The sequence below is a fragment of the Pongo pygmaeus genome, chromosome 18, assembly GCF_028885625.2.
Source record: "Pongo pygmaeus isolate AG05252 chromosome 18, NHGRI_mPonPyg2-v2.0_pri, whole genome shotgun sequence".
Lineage (NCBI taxonomy): Eukaryota > Metazoa > Chordata > Mammalia > Primates > Hominidae > Pongo > Pongo pygmaeus.
Window position 1 is genome coordinate 71,766,464 of NC_072391.2, and position 19,461 is coordinate 71,785,924.

Below are 19,461 nucleotides of genomic sequence, written 5' to 3' on the forward strand. Positions count from 1 at the left end.
TACATAGCAAATTCTTTATTTTCATATTAACGTTAAAACATAAGACAGAAACATTAAAACATAGGGTATAAACAGAGTTCCCATTGCCCTGTTTTCAAAGCAGGGGCGAGAATACATACAATGACAAGATATTTTGAGTTCGTTTAACTCCAAATCCTCAAGTGGGGAAAAAAACTTAGAGGTAGTAACAAAGGAATATGGTGGGGCAGAGACTGGTGGAGCCCAGAAGACTAAAGCCTGGATTTATAAATGTGATGTCCTACAACAGGGATTGGGAATGGCATCAGGGTTTTTTTTTTTTAAGATGGAGTCTTACTCTGTCACCCAGGCTGCAGTGCAGTGGCGCAATCTCGACTCACTGCAACCTCTGCCTCCCAGGGTTCAAGCAATTCTTCTGCCTCAGCCTCCCAAGTAGCTGGGACTACAGGCGTGCTCACCACTGCACCCAGTTAATTTTTGTATTTTTAGTAGAGATGGGGTTTCACCATGTTGGTCAGGCTGGACAAGGCTTTTTTTCTTTGGAGAAATCAGTCACGATCATATGAATTTGCTTCCAAAACATCCAAATTTAATGTACTAATGCAAGGACTGGTAAGACTTAAGATTCACCTAACGTCCCTCATAGTTAAGTCTCTTGCTTCCTACTATTAGGGGAATCAATCAGCATCAGGTACTTCAAAGCAAGTCAAATCCTAACCCTGCCCAGGCCCAAAGACAAAGCCAGCCAGGGCCTGACCACCTGTATCCTCTTGGTGGCAATCTGCTGAAGCCAGATGAGTTCTGCTTTTTAATTCCAATCCTATTCTGCCACTGAAACTAGGCCTGGGCAACCACTCTTAATCATTAACATATCAAAAGGAATATCTCCTCCGAGAAAAGAGCTTTTCTCAGGTTCTAGAAGCTAGCTTTTACAAAAGATGTCTTCAAATAGGGGCCAGGTGCAGTGGCTCACGCCTATAATCTTGGCACTTTAGGAGGCTGAGATGGGAGGATTGCTTGAGGCCAGGAGTCCAAGACCAGCCTGGACAACGTAGTGAAACATCTATTTCTACAAAAAATTTAAAAAAGGAAAAAATTATGTTCTAAAATATTAAAGGATCATTAAAAGGCACAACTAGAACTTGGAACTCTGGGGAAATCTAGTGCAACAACCCCTTGCCGGAGAGAAAGATCCTAGAAACAGCTCTTGAATTGACAGATCAGAAGTGTTTTATAATAAGAACGATAACAACTCTTCAATAATCATTTGAGAAAATCAGATTGTTAGCCATTTTCTCCCATGAACAGGACACTGACCTGCCCACATCTTGAAGCATATTCTGTTGTGGAAGTGGTTTGGCAAAGTAGTCTGAGGCAAGGCAAAGAAATACAAACTAAGCCCGAGAAAAGGTTAGGGAGGCAAGTCAGAGGAAATTGGAATCAAACATCAGCTTCACATGGGGAAGGCTTTAATTGGATAACTGGAATGTATAAAGAACACTTAAGAACAGCCCCTCAGTCTGAGGGACTGGCTTTATTTAGATCGGAACTCTCAAAATGGGAGACAAGTTCTTCTCATGTTTTCAATAGCAGTCTGAATAGCTTTTGTAAATTCTCTTATGTCTTTTCTCCTGATCTCTGACACTAGGGGAGACTCAAGAAAAGCTTTGACCTATCACTCATCTTTTCCTGGCAAGAGATAGTGTTCTTCAAAGCACTAGCTTGGATAAAACCAATCCTGAGATCCTAAGCTGGCTAGAAAAAACAAAATCTTCCCCACCGCTCAAACAACTGGCCTCTTTCCTTACCTTTCGCAAAGCAATGAACTTAATGCACCAGGCATTAGCAAAGGGAATTGTTCACTAGCTGCTTCCATCACTGGGCCTGCCCATGTCCCAGCACTTCACACCTGGAACACAAGTGTTGTTGCCACAAAGCACACCCCGGTGTGCTCTATCACACACTTGTGTGGAGATGAGACAAGTTACTAAAAGATTGTCAGCCTTCAAGGTCAGAAATAAACCGGACACAGGGTTCTACAGTGCCCTCTTGTGTTCAACTGAATAATACTCTTTTACATCTACGTTGCATCAAATCAGTATCAAGACGATGGTTAGTCCCTTCAAGGATACCTAAGTGACAGGACAACTCAGATGGGATGTCATATCCCCCAGAAAATGCTTGATGCCCACTCACATCCTAGATGATGAGAGGACACTCTCTAAGGTCCAGAAAGTCACATAGAAAATAAAGAAAAAAAGAATTTCCAACATACAATAATGGTTAATGAAGGCTTTAAACCCAAGAAAAGGATAATGTAGATAAAGTACCCATCAATTACTCTTTTAGTGGACATAACAGATACACAATCTGTAGTGTCTCAGTGACCTAGAGTCCTAGAATCATACTAATGCAAACAAACCATGATTCCCAATGTTCTAGGCTGCAGACAATAAACAGGGATCTTGCTTGAGGCTGCTAGGCGCTAGCAAACAACATCTAACCAGCAGCATGCCTTCAAGGTTTCAAGACCACAGTCACTCCCACTTATAGATGTGGACCATCTTCTCTGTTAAGGTAGCCAAGTAGCTGTTATGGTTCACCTCAAATGGGCAGATGTCCAAGACAGGCTGATCGGTCTGTAGGTCCTGGAGCAAGGAGCCACTGGCAGCATCCCACAGCTAAAGAACGCAAACAGAGGGAAGGGTCAGGAGTTAGTCAGTACACGAAGGAACTTCCTTTCTTCATCATCCAACAAGTCTGAAAGGCTGCAGAGAGAACACTACCTGGAGAGCAAAGCAGGCCGTCCCTAACCTTCGCAAGGTTGTTCAAAGTCAGCACACCTGACATAGTTCAGGTACAGCCTCACCTACTGTAATCATTAATTAGTCTACCTGTAAGTGGATCTGAAAATAAAGCCCAGCTTCCATTCATTCAATGTGCCAGCCTCTTCTAGGGACAGAAGGGTCAATAAGATAAAGTCCCTCTGTCTTTGCCCTCATGGAACTCATCTTTTTTTTTCTTTTTTTTCGAGACGGAGTCTCACTCTTGTCACCCAGGCTGGAGTGCAGTGGCGCGATCTTGGCTTACTGCAACATCTGCCTCCTGGGTTCCAGCGATTCTCGTGCCTCAGCCTCCCAAGTAGCTGGGACTACAGGTGCCTGCCACCATGCCCGGCTAATTTTCTTGTATTTTTGGTAGAGACGGGGTTTCACCATGTTGGCCAGGCTGGTCTTGAACTCCTGACTTCAGGTGATCCACCCACCTTGGCCTCCCGAAGTGCTGGGATTACAGGCGGGAGCCACCGGGTCTGGCCTCTAAAAATTTATTATTGGCCAGGCATGGTGTCTCACACCTGTAATTCCAACACTTTGGGAGTCTGAGATGGGAGGATAGCTTGAGGATAGGAGATTGAGACCAGCTGGGGCAATATAGCAAGATTCCCATCTCTACGAGAAAAAATTAGCCAGGTGTGGTGGTGCATGCCTGCAGTCCCAGCTACTCAAGAGGCTGAAGGAGGATTGCTTAAGCTGAGGAGTTTGAGGCTACAGTGAACCATGATTGCATTACTGTACTCCAGCCTGGACCGAGCAAGATACTGTCGCTTAAAAACAAACAAACAAACAAAAAGAAATGAAAAATATTTTGAAGTATTAAAAAGTAGAGCTAGCAGGGCATGGTGGCACACACCCATAGTTCCAGCTACTTGGGAGGCTGAAGCACAAGAATCACTTGAACCCAGGAGGTGGAGGTTGTAGTAAGCCAAGACTGCACCTCTGCACTCCAGCCTGGGCGACAGAGCAAGACCCTGTCTCAAAAAAAACGTAGAGAGGGCCAGGCACGGTGGCTCATGCTTGTAATCTTAACAGTCTGTGAGGCTGAGGTGAGAAGACTGCTTGAGCCCGGGAGTTTGAGACCAGCCTGGGAAACATGGGAAACCCTGTCTCTACTAAAAATACAAAAATTAGCCGGGTATGGTTGGTGTGCACCCAGCTACTTGGGAAGCTGAGGCACAAGAATTGCTTGAACCTGGGAGGTGGAAGTGGCAGTGAGCCGAGATTGCGCCTCTGCACTTCAGCCTGGGTAACAAAGCAAGACCGTCTCAAGAAAAAAAAAAAGGATGGGCCAGGTGCGATGGCTCACGCCTATAATCCAACCTTTTTTCTTCTGCCATTGACTTGTTGTGGAAGCTGGATCAGCTGTCTTATAGAACGCCCACAACCTGGACTTGTGTATATGCTTTCTGTGCTATCATTAAACTTGTTCTCCTCTATTCCCTGCAACTCTAGTCAATGAAAGTTAGTGCTAGCTTCTAGAGTGGCACTATATAATATGGTGGCCTCTAGTCACACAAGTTTATATTTACCTTGATTAAAATTAAACATTAACTTCTTCCTTGGCACTAAGCACACTTTAAGTGCTCATGTGACTAGTGTGACTGTACTGGACAGTGCTACTCTAGGCCTTAATCAAACTCAGGTTCAAGAACATCTCAGCTGGGTGCAATGGCTCACACCTGTAATCCCAGCACTTTGGGAGGCCAAGGCCAGCAGATCACTTGAGGTCAGGAGTTCGAGACCAGCCTGGCCAACACGGTGAAACCGTGTCTCTACTAAAAATACAAAAATCAGTCGGGCGTGGTGGTGGGTGCCTGTAATCCCAGCTACTCAGGAGGCTGAGGCAGGAGAATCACTTGAACCCAAGAAGTAGAGGTTGCAGCAGTTGAGTCAAGACCTACAAAGCAATATGGAAAGCACGACTCATGGAAACCAAGCAATCTCACATACACACATATGCGGATATGCGGGATTACAGAGCAGAACTTACACTTTTTTGCTTTATGAGCTTCTGTAAAAAAATATTCACGTTTTCCCTTACCAATATTTTAAGCAAAACTACTTTTTATATGAAAGTAAAAAATAACAGGCTCACCAGGGCAGAATTTGCTGCTTCATCTCCAGTACACACCAGGATGTTGCCATCATTCTCTGGGCTTTGGAAAATAGCATTTTTGGTCAATAGTTTGCAAGTGGGTCCTCCAAAAAATGTATGTACAGGCTGGCAGGAGCAGATTGGATTTCCAGTGTCATCCAGTCGGTAGGACATTTCCATCAGCACACTTCGTATGGTAGTGTGATTTTTATCTATGAGACAGAGAGATCAGTGCTGCACCATGGGGATGCTACACAAAAAATTAACCAAGTACCCAAACCTCACACGCTTACAACCTAGTTGGATGGAAAAGCCATAAATGCATTAAACCATCAAGAACAGTTACAAAACAAATGAAAGAACAATATCACAGCATCAATGAAATTTAGAACCGTAGGCTAGCATCAATGAAATTTAGAACCGTAGGCTAGGAATCAAGTTATCTACAATAGCTTTTTGCTTAAGAGAAAAACAATTCTGAGAGTGAGTTATGTTTTAGTAAAATCAGTCTCCTGCCAGACCTCTGCGAGGGGATTTCTCTCTCAAGAATTCTCAGTAAAAGGTTTTTCCCTTCCCCCAGTGAGAACCTCATTAGCCCCTGGGACTGCACATTTTTATAAACTGAAAGCATGCTATTACAGAAAGGGAAACATATCTGAAATTCTGCTGGGAGGCAAACAAAAGTGAGATAACAAAATAGGACCCCCAGGTTTTGTACACCAGTCACAGCAAATCACAGTCTTGGAGACCGCAGAGCTGTGGGATGACGAAGAGCCAAAGGGTCTGAAGTGGTACTGAGATGTTTCTCAGCTCAAACAAAACTTAAAAACATGAGTAGACCCACCTACAACTAGCAGAAGTGTGAACATTTAATGACTAACTCTGACTATACATCTGCCTGACTGTTACAAATTTGTTTAATACAGTTGTTACCTCAGCATCTGTTTTTAGGGCTAGCATAAATTATTTGAAACCCAGATTGTACCCTGTCAACTTTGGCCTAGTTAAAACATCCCTTCCCTGAGCAGAGGTTTGAAATATAGCCCACTTGTCCCTCCCCTCCACCCCTACCCCACCCCTAAGGGAGCAGGCCTGTCCTGGATGGCTCCCCCTTCTTCCCATTGGCCCCTGAAGCATACTGCCCTCTTCTCTGTGGGATCTGTCAAGTAAGCTGATTCCGTTATTTCCTGTGTTTTGTGCACTGCCTCCTTTGCATCTCACCTGACCAACACACCTGAACCTAACTTGCTTCCTAGTCAGGGCTCTTCTAGAGAGTCACTATCTCAAGGGAAATGAACTGGACGCAGGTCAGACAAGAGCCACAAGGGTACCTGCCAGTATAAACAAGTTTCCTGCGAGAGGGACATCTGGTCATGGGTCAGGCAGGCATTAGGCCATCTGCCAGGACAAAGGAGTATCCTGTGAAAGGCACACTATGAACACCCACAACGCACTCCCTAGTGTTTGGCAGGACAGGGCTAGAGTTTATAGCCACTCTCCTGACAGAGACCTCAAGACCAAATTAGAAAGAAAAAACCTAGAACACTGACCATCAGTACAGTTTACCAGGAATTTAGATTCATGCCGCTTAGCCTAGAAAGAACCTGTGAATGAAGCACAGTCTGCTGTTACGGGTTCCACCTCTGATTCCAGAGGCAGAGATGTTCAGCTGGCTGGGCCCGCACCACTGTTGTCCATTTCAATATGCCAGCCGGGGCACTACATGGCTGCCCCAATCTGGGCCTTTCTCTCAGGGGAAGTAAGAGGCAGGCAGAAGATACAAAAGTGATCTCAAGGTGGCTCAACGACCTAGAGCTGGCCCCTTGTTCCACTACTGTTCTAAGTTGTAGGGGCTCCTAAGTGGCTAATTCACTTCCAGGAGTACCTGGCAGAATATGCTCCAGTCCTCACATGTAAGGAGCAGGGAGGCAGGCTCTGTGGGGGAGCCTGGAGCCACCATCCTCCCTGTAGTAGCAAGAGCTACAACATATCTTGTTAGCCTGTGAGTGGTACCACAGCCACCCAAAGGGTAGGATCAAACCCTCCTTCCCTCTTCTCTACCACTGTGCTCCCAAATAAACTATGGGAGACCCCAGCACTACTCACCAGGCCTGTAGGTCACAAGACAGTGCCGGGAGCTGTTCTCTGTCTGAAAGTCTATGCAGCCCCCTGGCTCCAAGGGCAGCACATGAGGCCAATGAGAAAAGTCCATTTTCTGTTCCCAGAATGAAGCATCCTCCAAAGTTCCAGCCAGCACCCCACCATATGGAAATGCAGCTGAGGCAGCTCTGGGCATGTATGACAGGGAGACCAGCGGGCATCTGAAAGGAAAGTAAGGAAACTGTATCTCACATTCCAAAACTCGGACGGCTCCAGACCCCACTACCAGGAACCCTCAAGCACATTCCCACCTCTACAGAGGAGGTTAAACGCCTTTAGTCACTATCCTCTGATATCTGATAAAAATTATCAACCCTCTCTGTAGAAGCAAAAGGACATACATATAATATTCTGCAACTAATTTCAGGGGAGATACCAGATGCTCTAAAAGAAAAGGAAAAAAAGAACTAGGAAATTTAAGGGATACAAGATCACGATTACTATGAAGCTTGACTGATGTGAAGCTTCTGGAAATGGGTTTAGCCACATAAGAAAAGTCAGGAAAGAAACAAAGCTTATATACATAACAAAATAAAGATCCCAAGTTGTAGTTGACAGACCCCACAATTAAAATACAGCTAAAAGCAGCTACATTTTAATTCAGAAACAGGACTGTTTTAGATTTTCTAAATTTCCTTGTGCAAGCATATGACCAGGACTATGCGCCAAGAATTCTCTCAGAAATATCATCCTTCGGACTGTGTTCCTATCAACTCATTTCTGCTATGAACTCGTTCGTGCCAAAGTTGCCAAAGTGTCTACTTTGCCTGTTTTATTTTCCCTGTCACAATAAAGGTAATCAAAGTAAACACAAATAAAAATGAACAATACATACAAATATTCTTTCCTTGCTATTTTAAAACTTGCTGTGTTTGGCTGGGCATTGTGGCTCACGCCTGTAATCCCAGCACTTCGGGAAGCTGAGGTGGGAGAATCACTTGAGGTCACCAGTTTGAGACCAGCCTGGCCAATATGGTGAAACCCCATCTCTACTAAAAATACAAAAGTTAGTCAGGTGTGGTGGCACATGCCTATAGTCCCAGCTACTCGGGAGGTGGAGGATGCAGTGAGCCAAGACTGTGCCACTGCACTCCAGCCTGGGTGACAGAGTGAGACACCATCTTAAAAAAAAAAAAAAAAAAAAAAAAACCACTACCACCAACAAAAAAAAAACCTTGCCATATTTTACTGTCTACTCTATTTGGGCCTAGGTTTCAGTAAAGAATTATTACTTTAGTGATATCTTTATGTTTGGCTCTCCTTGCTTTTTAATATATCCAATTGGAAATATAAATTATCTGTTAAGATACTTTTCATTTTGGCCAGGTCACAGACCCTACTCCCCTTTTGATAACTTTATACCTACAGGGCAGCTCAACACATTCTAAGACAGAGTGGTGATGGTGGCCATCCGTCCTCAGAACTTGGGCTGACTTTATAAACTTCTCAATCTCATAACTGGATTAAATGATAAATAATAATAATATGGTATCTTCAAACAAGTTGGTTTAGCTTTGGATTAGGGAAGTTTTAAATCACTTTTGATTAGGTTACCATTAACTGATCTCTTCCTATGTGCTAGACATGTGGCTATTTTTTTTTTTTTTTGAGACAGCGTCTCACTCTGTTGCCCAGACTGGAGTGCAACGGCGCAATCTCAGCTCACCACAACCTCCACCTCTGAGGCTCAAGAGATTCTCCTGCCTCAGCCTCCTGAGTAGCTGGGATTACAGGCGTGTGCCACCACGCATGGCTAATATTTTTTTGTATTTTTAGTAGAGATGGGGTTTTACCACGTTGGTCAGGCTGGTCTCGAATTCCTGACCTCCTGATCTGTTCGCCTCGTCTTCCCAAAGTGCTGGGATTACAGGTGTGAGCCACCGCGCCCAGTGACATGCGGCTATTAAAGCAAGTCTACATTGACCAGATTTTACAGATTAAGCTCACAGTGGGCCAAGAAAATACAACTAAGGTCACACAACTTCTAAGTAGTGGAGCTGGGTTCTGAATATAGATCTGACTCTATTTTGCCATGTTAGATGATTACTATGAACCTGGCTATACTTGTACCAGAACTCTCCGTCATATGAAATAGCATGAATACAAACTCTTCTTAATAAGAATGTTATTGATTCTGAAGTGAGATCAAGTGGATCTTCAAAAAATTTGTGAGGATTTCTGACCAACTGTGGAACACCCACTGAAGAGACGATAAACACAGTAATAAGCCAAGAGAAAGCTGCTATCACCAGGAAAAGAGTGAGTGGCTCCCTACCTGGCTTTCTGAGCTACTAACTCCTGCACATGACTGCTCGTGTTTCGCACGTCATATACCAGAATTGAACCATTGGCCAGTCCAGCATAGATGTAGTTAGCCTCATCAAGACACCAGCAACAGCTCCAGACAGGACGTCCAGCATTATAAGTCTGGACCACGGTATTTGTCTCCAGGCTGTGGAGTTACAAAAGACTTTTACAACTGCATTAAGAAAATCAAATACATGACAAAGATGTAAAGATTATCATTTAAATGATCATTAATCCTTACTGAGAACACACTCATACACCCAAACTATCTGGATTCCCTATTTTTTCTAGGATCTGCCCAGGTAACTCCTTTAAATTCTGTAACATTTGTTTTGGGGGCCACAGGTTTTCCTCTTGAGTTCTAAGGAAATAAAATAATAAATTAAAAGGGCTGGGCATGGTGGCTCATGCCTGTAATCCCAGCACTTTGGGATTCTGAGGCAGACAGATCACTTGAGGTCAGGAGTTTGAGACCAGCCTGGCCAACAAGACGAAACTAAAAATACAAAAATTAGCCAGGTGTGGTGGCATGCACCTGTAATCCCAGCTACTCGGGAGGCTGAGGCAGGAGAATCACTCGAACCCCGGGAGGCGGAAGTTGCAGTGAGCTGAGATCACGCCACTGCACTCCAGCCTGGGTGACAGAGTGAGACTCTCTCTCTCTCTCTCTCTCAAAAATAAATAAATAATAACCCAACCAACACTCTGGTATGTAACATTTTTTTACCTTATTTTTAAAACAATACTTATAAAGGCATGGAGCACACTCACATCTGGTTCACAGTACTCACAGAGCATGTGACAGATAAAACGCTGTGACTAAGGGTATAAAAGAAGTCATCATGGTACCCAAGGGCAGTGAGTGCTTGGTGAACATCTCTGTTACACAGAATTATCCAGGTAACAGACCAGGACCAGGAGCAAACAGTACCAACCTGGTATGGCGACTCTGATGTCAGGTACCAAAGCTCCCTCCATCCTGTCATTCCACAAACTTTAAACATGGGGTTTCACCATGTTGGCCAGGCTGGTCTCAAACCCCTGACCTCAGCTGATAAGCCTGCCTTGGCCTCACAAAGTGCTAGGATTACAGGCGTGAGCCACCACGCCTGGTCTCCACCAACTTTTTTTATTCTCATCTCCTTAAAATACACTTAAGACATATTTTGTAATATATATAGTTTTAAAGAAACAGGAAACACATACAGTTTTGTAACCTGCCGTGCCCACTTCTAAAAAGCAATATATTTTAAATGGATCTCAGAAGACAACAGTCTCAGACCAAAAAAACACAGCTAAGGTCGGCTGGGCGCGGTGGCTCACGCCTGTAATCCCAGCACTTCGGGAGGCCGAGGCAGGCGGATCACGAGGTCAGGAGATTGAGCCCATCCTGGCTAACACAGTGAAACCCCGTCTCTACTAAAAAAATACAAAAAACTAGCTGGGCGTGGTTGCAGGCGCCTGTAGTCCTAGCTACTCGGGAGGCCGAGGCAGGAGAATGGCCTGAACCCGGGAGGCAGAGCTTGCAGTGAGCCGAGATCCCACCACTGCACTCCAGCCTGGGTGACAGAGCGAGACTCCGTCTCAAAAAACAAAACAAAACAAAACAACAACAACAACAACAAAAAACAGAGCTAAGGTCATCATAACACCGATACTAATTCCATGCTACTCAACACCAAAGAGCCCAATCTCCACCTTCCTCCCCAAATCACTCACCTGGTCAGTTTAATAGTGTTGTCTAGGGAAGCAGAGAGTAGCAAGCCTCTGAGGTAACTGCTAAATGCCAGTCCACGGATCTGTTTGCCATGCATCGGAATGTACTGACTGCTCTTCATGTTGGCAGTACTCAACATCTTAACACCAAAGCCTGAAAAAGGCAAAATAGTATGAAATAGATCACTGAAAGTGAACCTAGGGCAATGCAAACTACTTTTTCAAGTAGCTCCTTTGTCCACCTTTCTTGGCATGTAAGTCCTTGGGGACCAGCTGGTCAAACAAAAATTCTCCAGTGTTATAATTTATTAATTTATTTTTGAGACAGGTCTCACTCTGTTGCCCAGGCTGGAATGCAGTGGCGTAATCTCAGCTCACTACAACCTCTGCCTCCCGGTGATCTGCTCGCCTCAGCCTCCCAAAGTGCTGGGATTACAGGCATGAGCCACCGCACCCAGCCTATGATTTATTTTAAAAAGTACAACCCAGGCCGGGCATGGTGTCTCACCTCTGTAATCCCAGCACTTTGGGAGGCCGAGGCAGGTGTTCAAGACAACCCTGGCCAACACAGTGAAACCCTGTCTCTACTAAAACACAAAAAATTAGCCAGGCGTGGTGGCAAGTTCCTGTAATCCCAGCTATTTGGGAGGCTAAGGCAGGAGAATTGCTTGAACCCAGGAGGCGGAGGTTGTAGTGAGCCAAGATCGCACCACTACACTCCAGCGTGGGCAACCAGAGCAAAACTCCGTCTCAAAAAAGAAGAAAAGAAAAGAAAAAAAAGTACAACTCATGCTTGCTTCATGACAATGAAGAGAAGAAAAAAAAAAAAAGAAAAAGTATAACCCATTCCAAACGTCCAGGTAAATGGATAAACAAACCTATTGTATACACATGTGATGGAATACCACCCGTTAAAAAGGAATTAACTACTAATATATACAATAAAAAATTATGCAGCGAGAAAGAAGTCAGACCAAAAACTGGTAACATTATATGATTCCATTTATGTAAAATTCTAGAAAATGCAGACTCATCTGTAATGACCAAAAGCAGTGACTGCGGGGATGGGAGAGGAGGGACGGGCAGGTGAGATTATAAAAGGCCACAGGGAAACTTTTGAGGTAATACATATGTTCATGGCCAAGCATGGTAGCTCACGCCTGTAATCCCAGCACTTTGGTAGGCTGAGGTGGGTGGCTCACTTGAGATCATGAGTTCGAGACCAGCCTGGGCAATATGGTGAAACCCTGTTGTTACAAAAAATACGAGAATTAGCTGGGCATAGTGGGGCGAGCCTGTAGTCCCAGTTACTCGAGAGGCTAAGGTGGGAGGATGATTTGAGCCCAGGAGGTGGAGGTTGTAATGAGCTGAGATCACACCCCTCCCTGCATTCCAGCCTGGGAGATAGAACTAGATCTTCTGTCAAAAAAAAAATTTAAGTTATCTTGATTGTAGTGATGGTTTCAGGGGTGTATTACATATGTTAAAAGTCATCAAATTGTATACTTTAAATATGTAGTTTACTCTCTGTCAATTATACTTCGATAAAGCTGTTGAGAGAGAGAATATTTCACCAGAACCACACACTCCAGATGCAGAAGGAATAGTGAACAATAGAGAATGAAAATAAATAATTTGTCAGTCAAGATATGTCACATCTGTCTGAAATGAAAGGAAACAAATAACATTTCAAGTACCCACATTCCTGAAGTGGGGGGAAAATAACCAACAAAAACCAATAAACTTTTAAAACTTCTTGTTACTCTGTTCTCTTACTAGGCTATGATAACATTTATTTTTTACTAAGTACTTTATATATATATATATATATATATTTTTTTTTTTTTTTTTTTTTTTTGAGACAGGGCCTCACTCTGTCACCCATGCTAAGGTGCAGTGGCACCATCATGGCTCACAGTAGCCTCGATCTCCTAGGCTCAAGTGATCCTCCCAACTCAGCCTCCCAAGTAGCTGGGACCAGAGAGGTGCACCACCACACCAAGCTAGTTAAAAAAAAATTTTTTTTATAGCGATGGAGTCTCACTATGTTGCCCAGACTGGTCTCATACTCCTGGGTCCAAATGATCCTCCCGCCTTGGCCTCCCAAAATGCTGGGATTACAGGCATGAGCCACCGTGCCCAGTTGAGTTAAATTCTTTAAAAATAAGTCAAATCCTAGATTCAAGATAGCTTCAGCTTCTCCAGGGAACCAAGTACGTGGCTTACTGTACTTTCTTCTAGCAGAATTAAGACAGCCAGAGAGGAAAAAAAAAGGGTGGGGGGGAGGGGGGACGCAGGTATAGGCTTTAAATCAACAAGGTGGCCAGGCATGGTGGCTCATGCCTGTAAACCCACTACTTTGGGAGGCTGAGATGGATGAATCACCTGAGGTCAGGAGTTGGAGACCAGCCTGATCAAAATGTTAAAACCCCATTTCAAATACAAAAATTAACTAGGCATAGCTGGGCGCGGTGGCTCACGCCTGTAATCCCAGCACTTTGGGAGGCCGAGATGGGCGGATCATGAGGTCAGGAGATTGAGACCATCCTGGCTAACACGGTGAAACCCCGTCTCTTCTAAAAATACAAAAAATTAGCCAGGTGTGGTGGCGGGCGCCTGTAGTCCCAGCTACTCAGGAGGCTGAGGCAGGAGAATGGCGTGAACCTGAGAGGCGGAGCTTGCAGTGAGCCGAGATAGAGGTAGCGCCACTGCACTCCAGCCTGGGCGACAGAGCGAGACTCCATCTCAAAAAAATAAAAATAAATAAAAAACAAACAAAAAAAATTAACTAGGCATGGTGGCATGCACCTGTAGTCTCAACTACTCCAGAGGCTGAGGCAGGGGAATCTCTTGAACCCAGGAGGCAGAGCTTGCAGTGAGCTGAGATCACGCCACTGCACTCCAGCCTGCGCAACAGAGTGAGACTCCATCTCAAAAAGAAAACAAAAAACAAAAAACAAAAATCAACAAGGTAACAGAAATACACACCGAGTTAATCATTAAGGAGAACAAGGACAAATCAGCACCAGCACACTATCAAGCGGACTGGAATGGACACGTTAAGAAAAAAAGAACAGAACACATTTCCAATTTGGAGAACATTAGGAAATAGCTATTTTTCCAATTTGTTGGTTTTATTTGATGATAAATCTTTTTATTAAAAACTTAGATGGGATAAAGGAACATTATAAACTATGCTAAAGCAAAGGGGTCTTGTAGTTGGCAGAAATCTTATGCTGAAGACAGCAGAAAGAAACATCTGCAAGACTTAGAAATGATTTAATTGAGCATTTGAAAAGACTTGGTTTTCAACATTTAGAATACCTAAAATTAAGCTTAAAAAGCACAAAATATGTTGAGAGTAAATTAACCTAGTATTAATAAAATAATCAATTTACTCCCTAAATTCTCTTATTTGGAAATTGTTAACTTGAACACTACTGAAAGTAAATATTAAATTTTGTTTCACCTTGAATTAACCCTTAGGGCAGTGTTTTGTCAAACATTTCCAGTCTAAAATGAATCGGTAAGTTGAATAGGACATATAAGTCCTTCTTGGACTATATCAGTAACCTACACTTCCAAGGACCTCACCATCTGCTTTAAGTATTTCTACCCTCTTGGTTAATAAATTTACAGAATGAAGTCAACAGACAGTAAAGACATCTTTGCAGCACCCTGGGGTACTTGCATTAACAAGGAACTGATAGGGAAAGGTGATTTGGTAAGCTTTGAGTCTTAATTTTCCAAAAGGGCAAGGAAATAAATATATGGAGTCTAATAAAGAACATGAAAGCTGAGGTTCTAGACTCTTTACCTGGAAGAAAAGAGGCCTCAGGAGAAGGCTGTGATATCACCAGGCAGCTCAGAGCATCACAGTATGCCATGATCCGGCAGTTTCCTGCCTGAGATACTGTGAAGGTCTTTTGGAAGTGGTACTTGTGCTTGTGCTGGCCCTGGCTGGAGGGTGAACAGCTCAGGACCCATGCTTGGGAGCCCCTGGGTTGCTGTAAATTCTGATTTTGATGTGACATAAGTTTTTGCAAGTCCTAAAATGAAAAAGATTTTATAAATACAAAGCTTTTTAATTGATATTCCCCTCAAACACAATTCCTTGATCTTATACAGGAAGATTTCTTATCCATTATATGAAAATGTTAACATGAATCCTAGAGAACTGCAGAGGTTTTTGGTTTTTTTTTTTTTTTTTTTTGAGACGGAGTCTCACTCTGTCACCCAGGCTGGAGTGCAGTGGGACCATGTTGGCTCACTGCAGCCTCCATCTCCTGGGTTCAAGCACTTCTGCCTCAGCCTCCTGAGTAGCTGGGATTACATGCGCCCACTACCACACCCGGCTTATTTTTAAATATTTTTAGTAGAGATGGGGTTTCACCACGTTGGCTAGGCTGGTCTTGAACTCCTGACCTCAGGTGATCCACCCGCCTCAGCCTCCCAAAGTGCTGGGATTACAGGCGTAAGCCACCGCGCCTGGCCAGAAATGCTGAGTTTTTACAGTATTTCAACAAGCAAGTGAAATAAGGAGAGCACAGAATCATAATATGAGGGTTGAAAGTCCTTAATGGTGATTTTGTTTAAAGTCCTTTAAAAAAAGGAGACAGGGTCTCACTCTGTCATCCATGGCATCCAGGCTGAAGTGCAGTAGTGCGATCACAGCTCATTGTAACCTTCAAACTCCTGGTAAAGCCCTCATTTTACTGGTAGATTTAGGAAGGTAAAATTACTTAAACAAGTTTGGAATTCTTGGTTGGCTATTTAATTTTTTCTAAAATTCAGATTGTAAGGCCAGGTGCAGTGCTCACGCCTGTAATCCCAGCACTTTGGGAAGCCAAGGCGGGCGGATCACCTGAAGTCAGGAGTTCAAGACTAGCCCGGCCAACATGGTGAAACCCTGTCTCTACTAAAAGTACAAAAATTAGCTGGGCATGGTGGTGGGCTCCTGTAATCCCAGCTCTTCGAGATGCTAAGGCTGAGGCAGGAGAACTGCTTGAACCCAGGAGGCAGAGGTTGCAGTGAGCCGAGATCACATCACTGCACTCCAGCCTAGGTGACAGAGTGAGACTCAGTCTCAAAAAAATAAAAAATAAAATTCAGACTATAGTAGACCTCATCATAAAGTGTGTAGTAAGTTTTGAACAGATGCCCTAATCAGAAATAAAATAAGGAGTTGGTCATGTTCATTTCCTAAACAACTTGGCAAATCCTATTTGTTTCTGAGATGAACATAAGTAACATTAGCTTCCTCTTCCATTCCTATTCCAAAAGTTCTTTGGATTAGAAAGGACAAACGTACCTGAACACGCCTTTGAAGCCTAGTGCACTCATCAGTAAGGACCTGCAGTTGGAGTCGGCACTGTGCTGATTCTAACTCGGCCTGTTTCCTTAGCATCTGTTCCTTCAGTAGGGAACTAGAGGGGGAAAGCCAGCAACAAGTGGGGATTAGGAAGGCTACAGAAGACTTCCCATCAAGGTGGCAGAGTTAAGTTCATGCTATGATGCACATTCTTTGCTGTAAATATGTTATGATAGTGAATAAAATATAAAAAGAGAAAAAGCTGTAAATATGTTATGATAGTGAATAAAATATAAAAAGAGAAAAATCTCTCCAGAAACAGGTTTCGGGGTAAGCAGGGAGTGATGGTCAGGAATTTGACTATTACTAGAAAATGGGGACTAAAAATGCCACAGGCAAAACGAGAGAACAGAGCTAATCTAGTGTTCAGCTATGGCAAATTATAAAAGATTAAACTGACATGTTAAAAGGCCAAGGTTACTGGATTAAAAAGAAAACAGTAAGCTGTTGGTTGTTCATAAGATACTCAAATAATATAACCCAAAAAAGAATCTGAAGTTAAAAAGAGCAAAAGTAGACATCAAGCAAATACTAACAAAGGAAAGACCAATTAGAATTAAGGAAAAAGCATAAATAGGCATAACAAGGAACAATGTATCATAAAAGGACACATTCTCCAAGAATAACAATCAAACATTTATATGTACCTAAAAACAGGCTCAAAATATGAAATGCAAAGACAGAATTCCACTCCAGTAAGATATGCAAGAAAAAGATGAAAATTGGAAGAGATAAAGCTGCCCTTAAAGAGAACCCACAAAACGATTACAGTTTAGCAAGGCTGCTGGACTCAAGACCAAAAAAATTAGATCAACAGCAGTCCTCGTCAGATAACTGATTAGTAAATGTAGTTTAAAAAATTCATTCACAACAATTTTAACAGCAATCTAGAAATACAGTCACGTGCAGCTTAATGATGTGGGCATGTTCTCAGAAACATGTTGTTAGGCGATTTCGTCGTGTAAACATTACAGAATGTACTTACAGAAACCTATACAGTATAGCCTACTACACACCTAAGCTATATACTGTTGCTCCCAGGCTACAAACTTGTATAGTATGTTACCATACTGAATACTATAGGCAATTGTAATATAATGGTATTTATGTATCTAAACATAGAATAGGTAATGCATTAAGCTAAGACTTTTTTTTTTTTAGCCCGAGTCTCGCTCCATTACCTAGGCTGGAGAGCAGTGGCATGATCCAGGCTCACTGCTACCTCTGCCCCCCGGGTTCAAGAGATTCTCTTGCCTCAGCCTCCCAAGTAGCTGAGATGACCGGCGCCTGCCAACACATCCAGCTAATTTTTGTATTTTTAGTAGAGACAGGGTTTCACCATGTTGCCTAGGCTGGTCTCAAACTCCTGGCCTCAAGTGATCCACCTGCCTCGGCCTCCCAAAGTGCTGGGATTACAGGTGTGAGCTACCACGCCCGGTGCGCTAAGCCATTTCAATGATTACAACATCACTTACGCAACAGAATTTTCAGCTCCATTATAATCTTATGGGGCCCCCATCGTATATGCAATCTGTCATGGACCCAAAGGTCATTATGCAGCACGTGACTGTAAAGTAAAAGGCTAGGCAGGACCTTTATGAAGCAAAATACACTTGTGAAAGACACAAGAAAACAGTGAATAAATGGAAGGATATTACATAATGTTCATGACTGAAAGACTATCACAAAGATGGTACTTCTCAAGTTACCCTATAATAATTTTTAATGCAATTTCAATCAAGATCCCAAAGGTTTTTTTTCATGGAACTTAACAAATTAATTTTTAAAAATTAATATGAAGAACAATGCCAAAAATAGCAAAAAATACTTTTGCAGAACTTTTGCAGAAAATGGGGGGACATATATTAAAGCTACAATAAATTATAGCTTGGAATACGGGAGAAAGAATTAACAAAAAGACCGTGGAACAAGAGAGTACAGTAGTGTCTCCTTATCTAGTTTCATTTTCCATGGTTTCTGATATCTGTGATCAACCACAACCTACAAATATTGAGATATGTTGAGAGAGAGATGGAGACCACACTCACATAACTTATTACAGTATACTGGTATAATTGCTCTATTTTATTATTTATTATTGTTAATCTCTTACTGTTCCTAATTTATAAATTAACCTTTAGGTTTGTATGTATAAGAAAAAACATACTATGGTTTCAGGCATTCACTGGGGGCTCTTGAAATGTATTCCTTGTGGCTAAGGGGGGACTACTGTAGCCCATTCATACACGGAAACTTAATTTTTTTTTTTTTTTTGAGACAGTCTTGCTCTGTTGCCCAGGCTGGAGTGCAGTGGCGCGATCTTGGCTCACTGCAACTGCCGCCTCCTCCCAAGTTCAAGCGATTCTTCTGACTCAGCCTCCTGAGTAGCTGGGATTACAGGTGTGTGCCACCACGCCCAGCTAATTTTTGTACTCTTAGTAGAGACAGGGTTTCATCATGTTGGTCAGGCTGGTCTCGAACTTCTGACCTCGTGATCCGCCCACCTCAGCCTCCCAAAGTGCTGGGATTACAGGCGTGAGCCCATGCGCCCGCCCGGAAACTTAATTAAGGATAGAAGTAGCAATGAAAATTTGTACAGAAAAGTATACTATTTAGTAAATTATAAGTCAGGTGTGGTGGCACGCGCCTGTACTCCCAGCTACTCGGGATGCTGAGGTTGGAGGACTGCTTGAGCCTAGGAGTCTGATGGTGCCACTGCACTTTGGCCTTTGTGATAGAGCAAGACCCTGTCTTTAAAAAATTTTTTTTTGGCTGGGCACAGTGACTCAGGCCTGTAATCCCCCAGCACTCTGGAAGGCCAAGGTGAGTGGATCACGAGGTCAGGAGTTCAAGACCAGCCCAGCCTGGCCAAGATGGTGAAACCCCATCTCTACTAAAAATACAAAAAATTAGCCAGGCGTGGTGGTGGGTGCCTGTAGTCCCAGCTACTCGTAAGGCTGAGGCAGGAGAATCACTTAAACCCAGGAGGCGGAGGT

At 43.3% G+C, this 19,461-nt stretch overlaps 1 protein-coding gene across 2 annotated transcripts in view; it reads right to left on the bottom strand.

Moving 5' to 3' along the window:
- The window catches only part of RFWD3 (ring finger and WD repeat domain 3), a 46,246-nt gene continuing 26,785 nt past the window's right edge, over nucleotides 1-19,461 (bottom strand). For both annotated transcript variants that reach the window (XM_054452490.2, XM_054452491.2), the window contains 7 exons: nucleotides 16,406-16,520; nucleotides 14,912-15,143; nucleotides 11,098-11,248; nucleotides 9,347-9,523; nucleotides 7,018-7,232; nucleotides 4,912-5,123; nucleotides 1-2,660 (listed from right to left, as the gene is read on the bottom strand). In XM_054452490.2, the coding sequence (XP_054308465.1) occupies nucleotides 2,517-2,660; nucleotides 4,912-5,123; nucleotides 7,018-7,232; nucleotides 9,347-9,523; nucleotides 11,098-11,248; nucleotides 14,912-15,143; nucleotides 16,406-16,520 (1,246 nt within the window). In that variant the 3' untranslated portion in view covers nucleotides 1-2,516. The remainder of the gene's footprint in view (nucleotides 2,661-4,911; nucleotides 5,124-7,017; nucleotides 7,233-9,346; nucleotides 9,524-11,097; nucleotides 11,249-14,911; nucleotides 15,144-16,405; nucleotides 16,521-19,461) is intronic.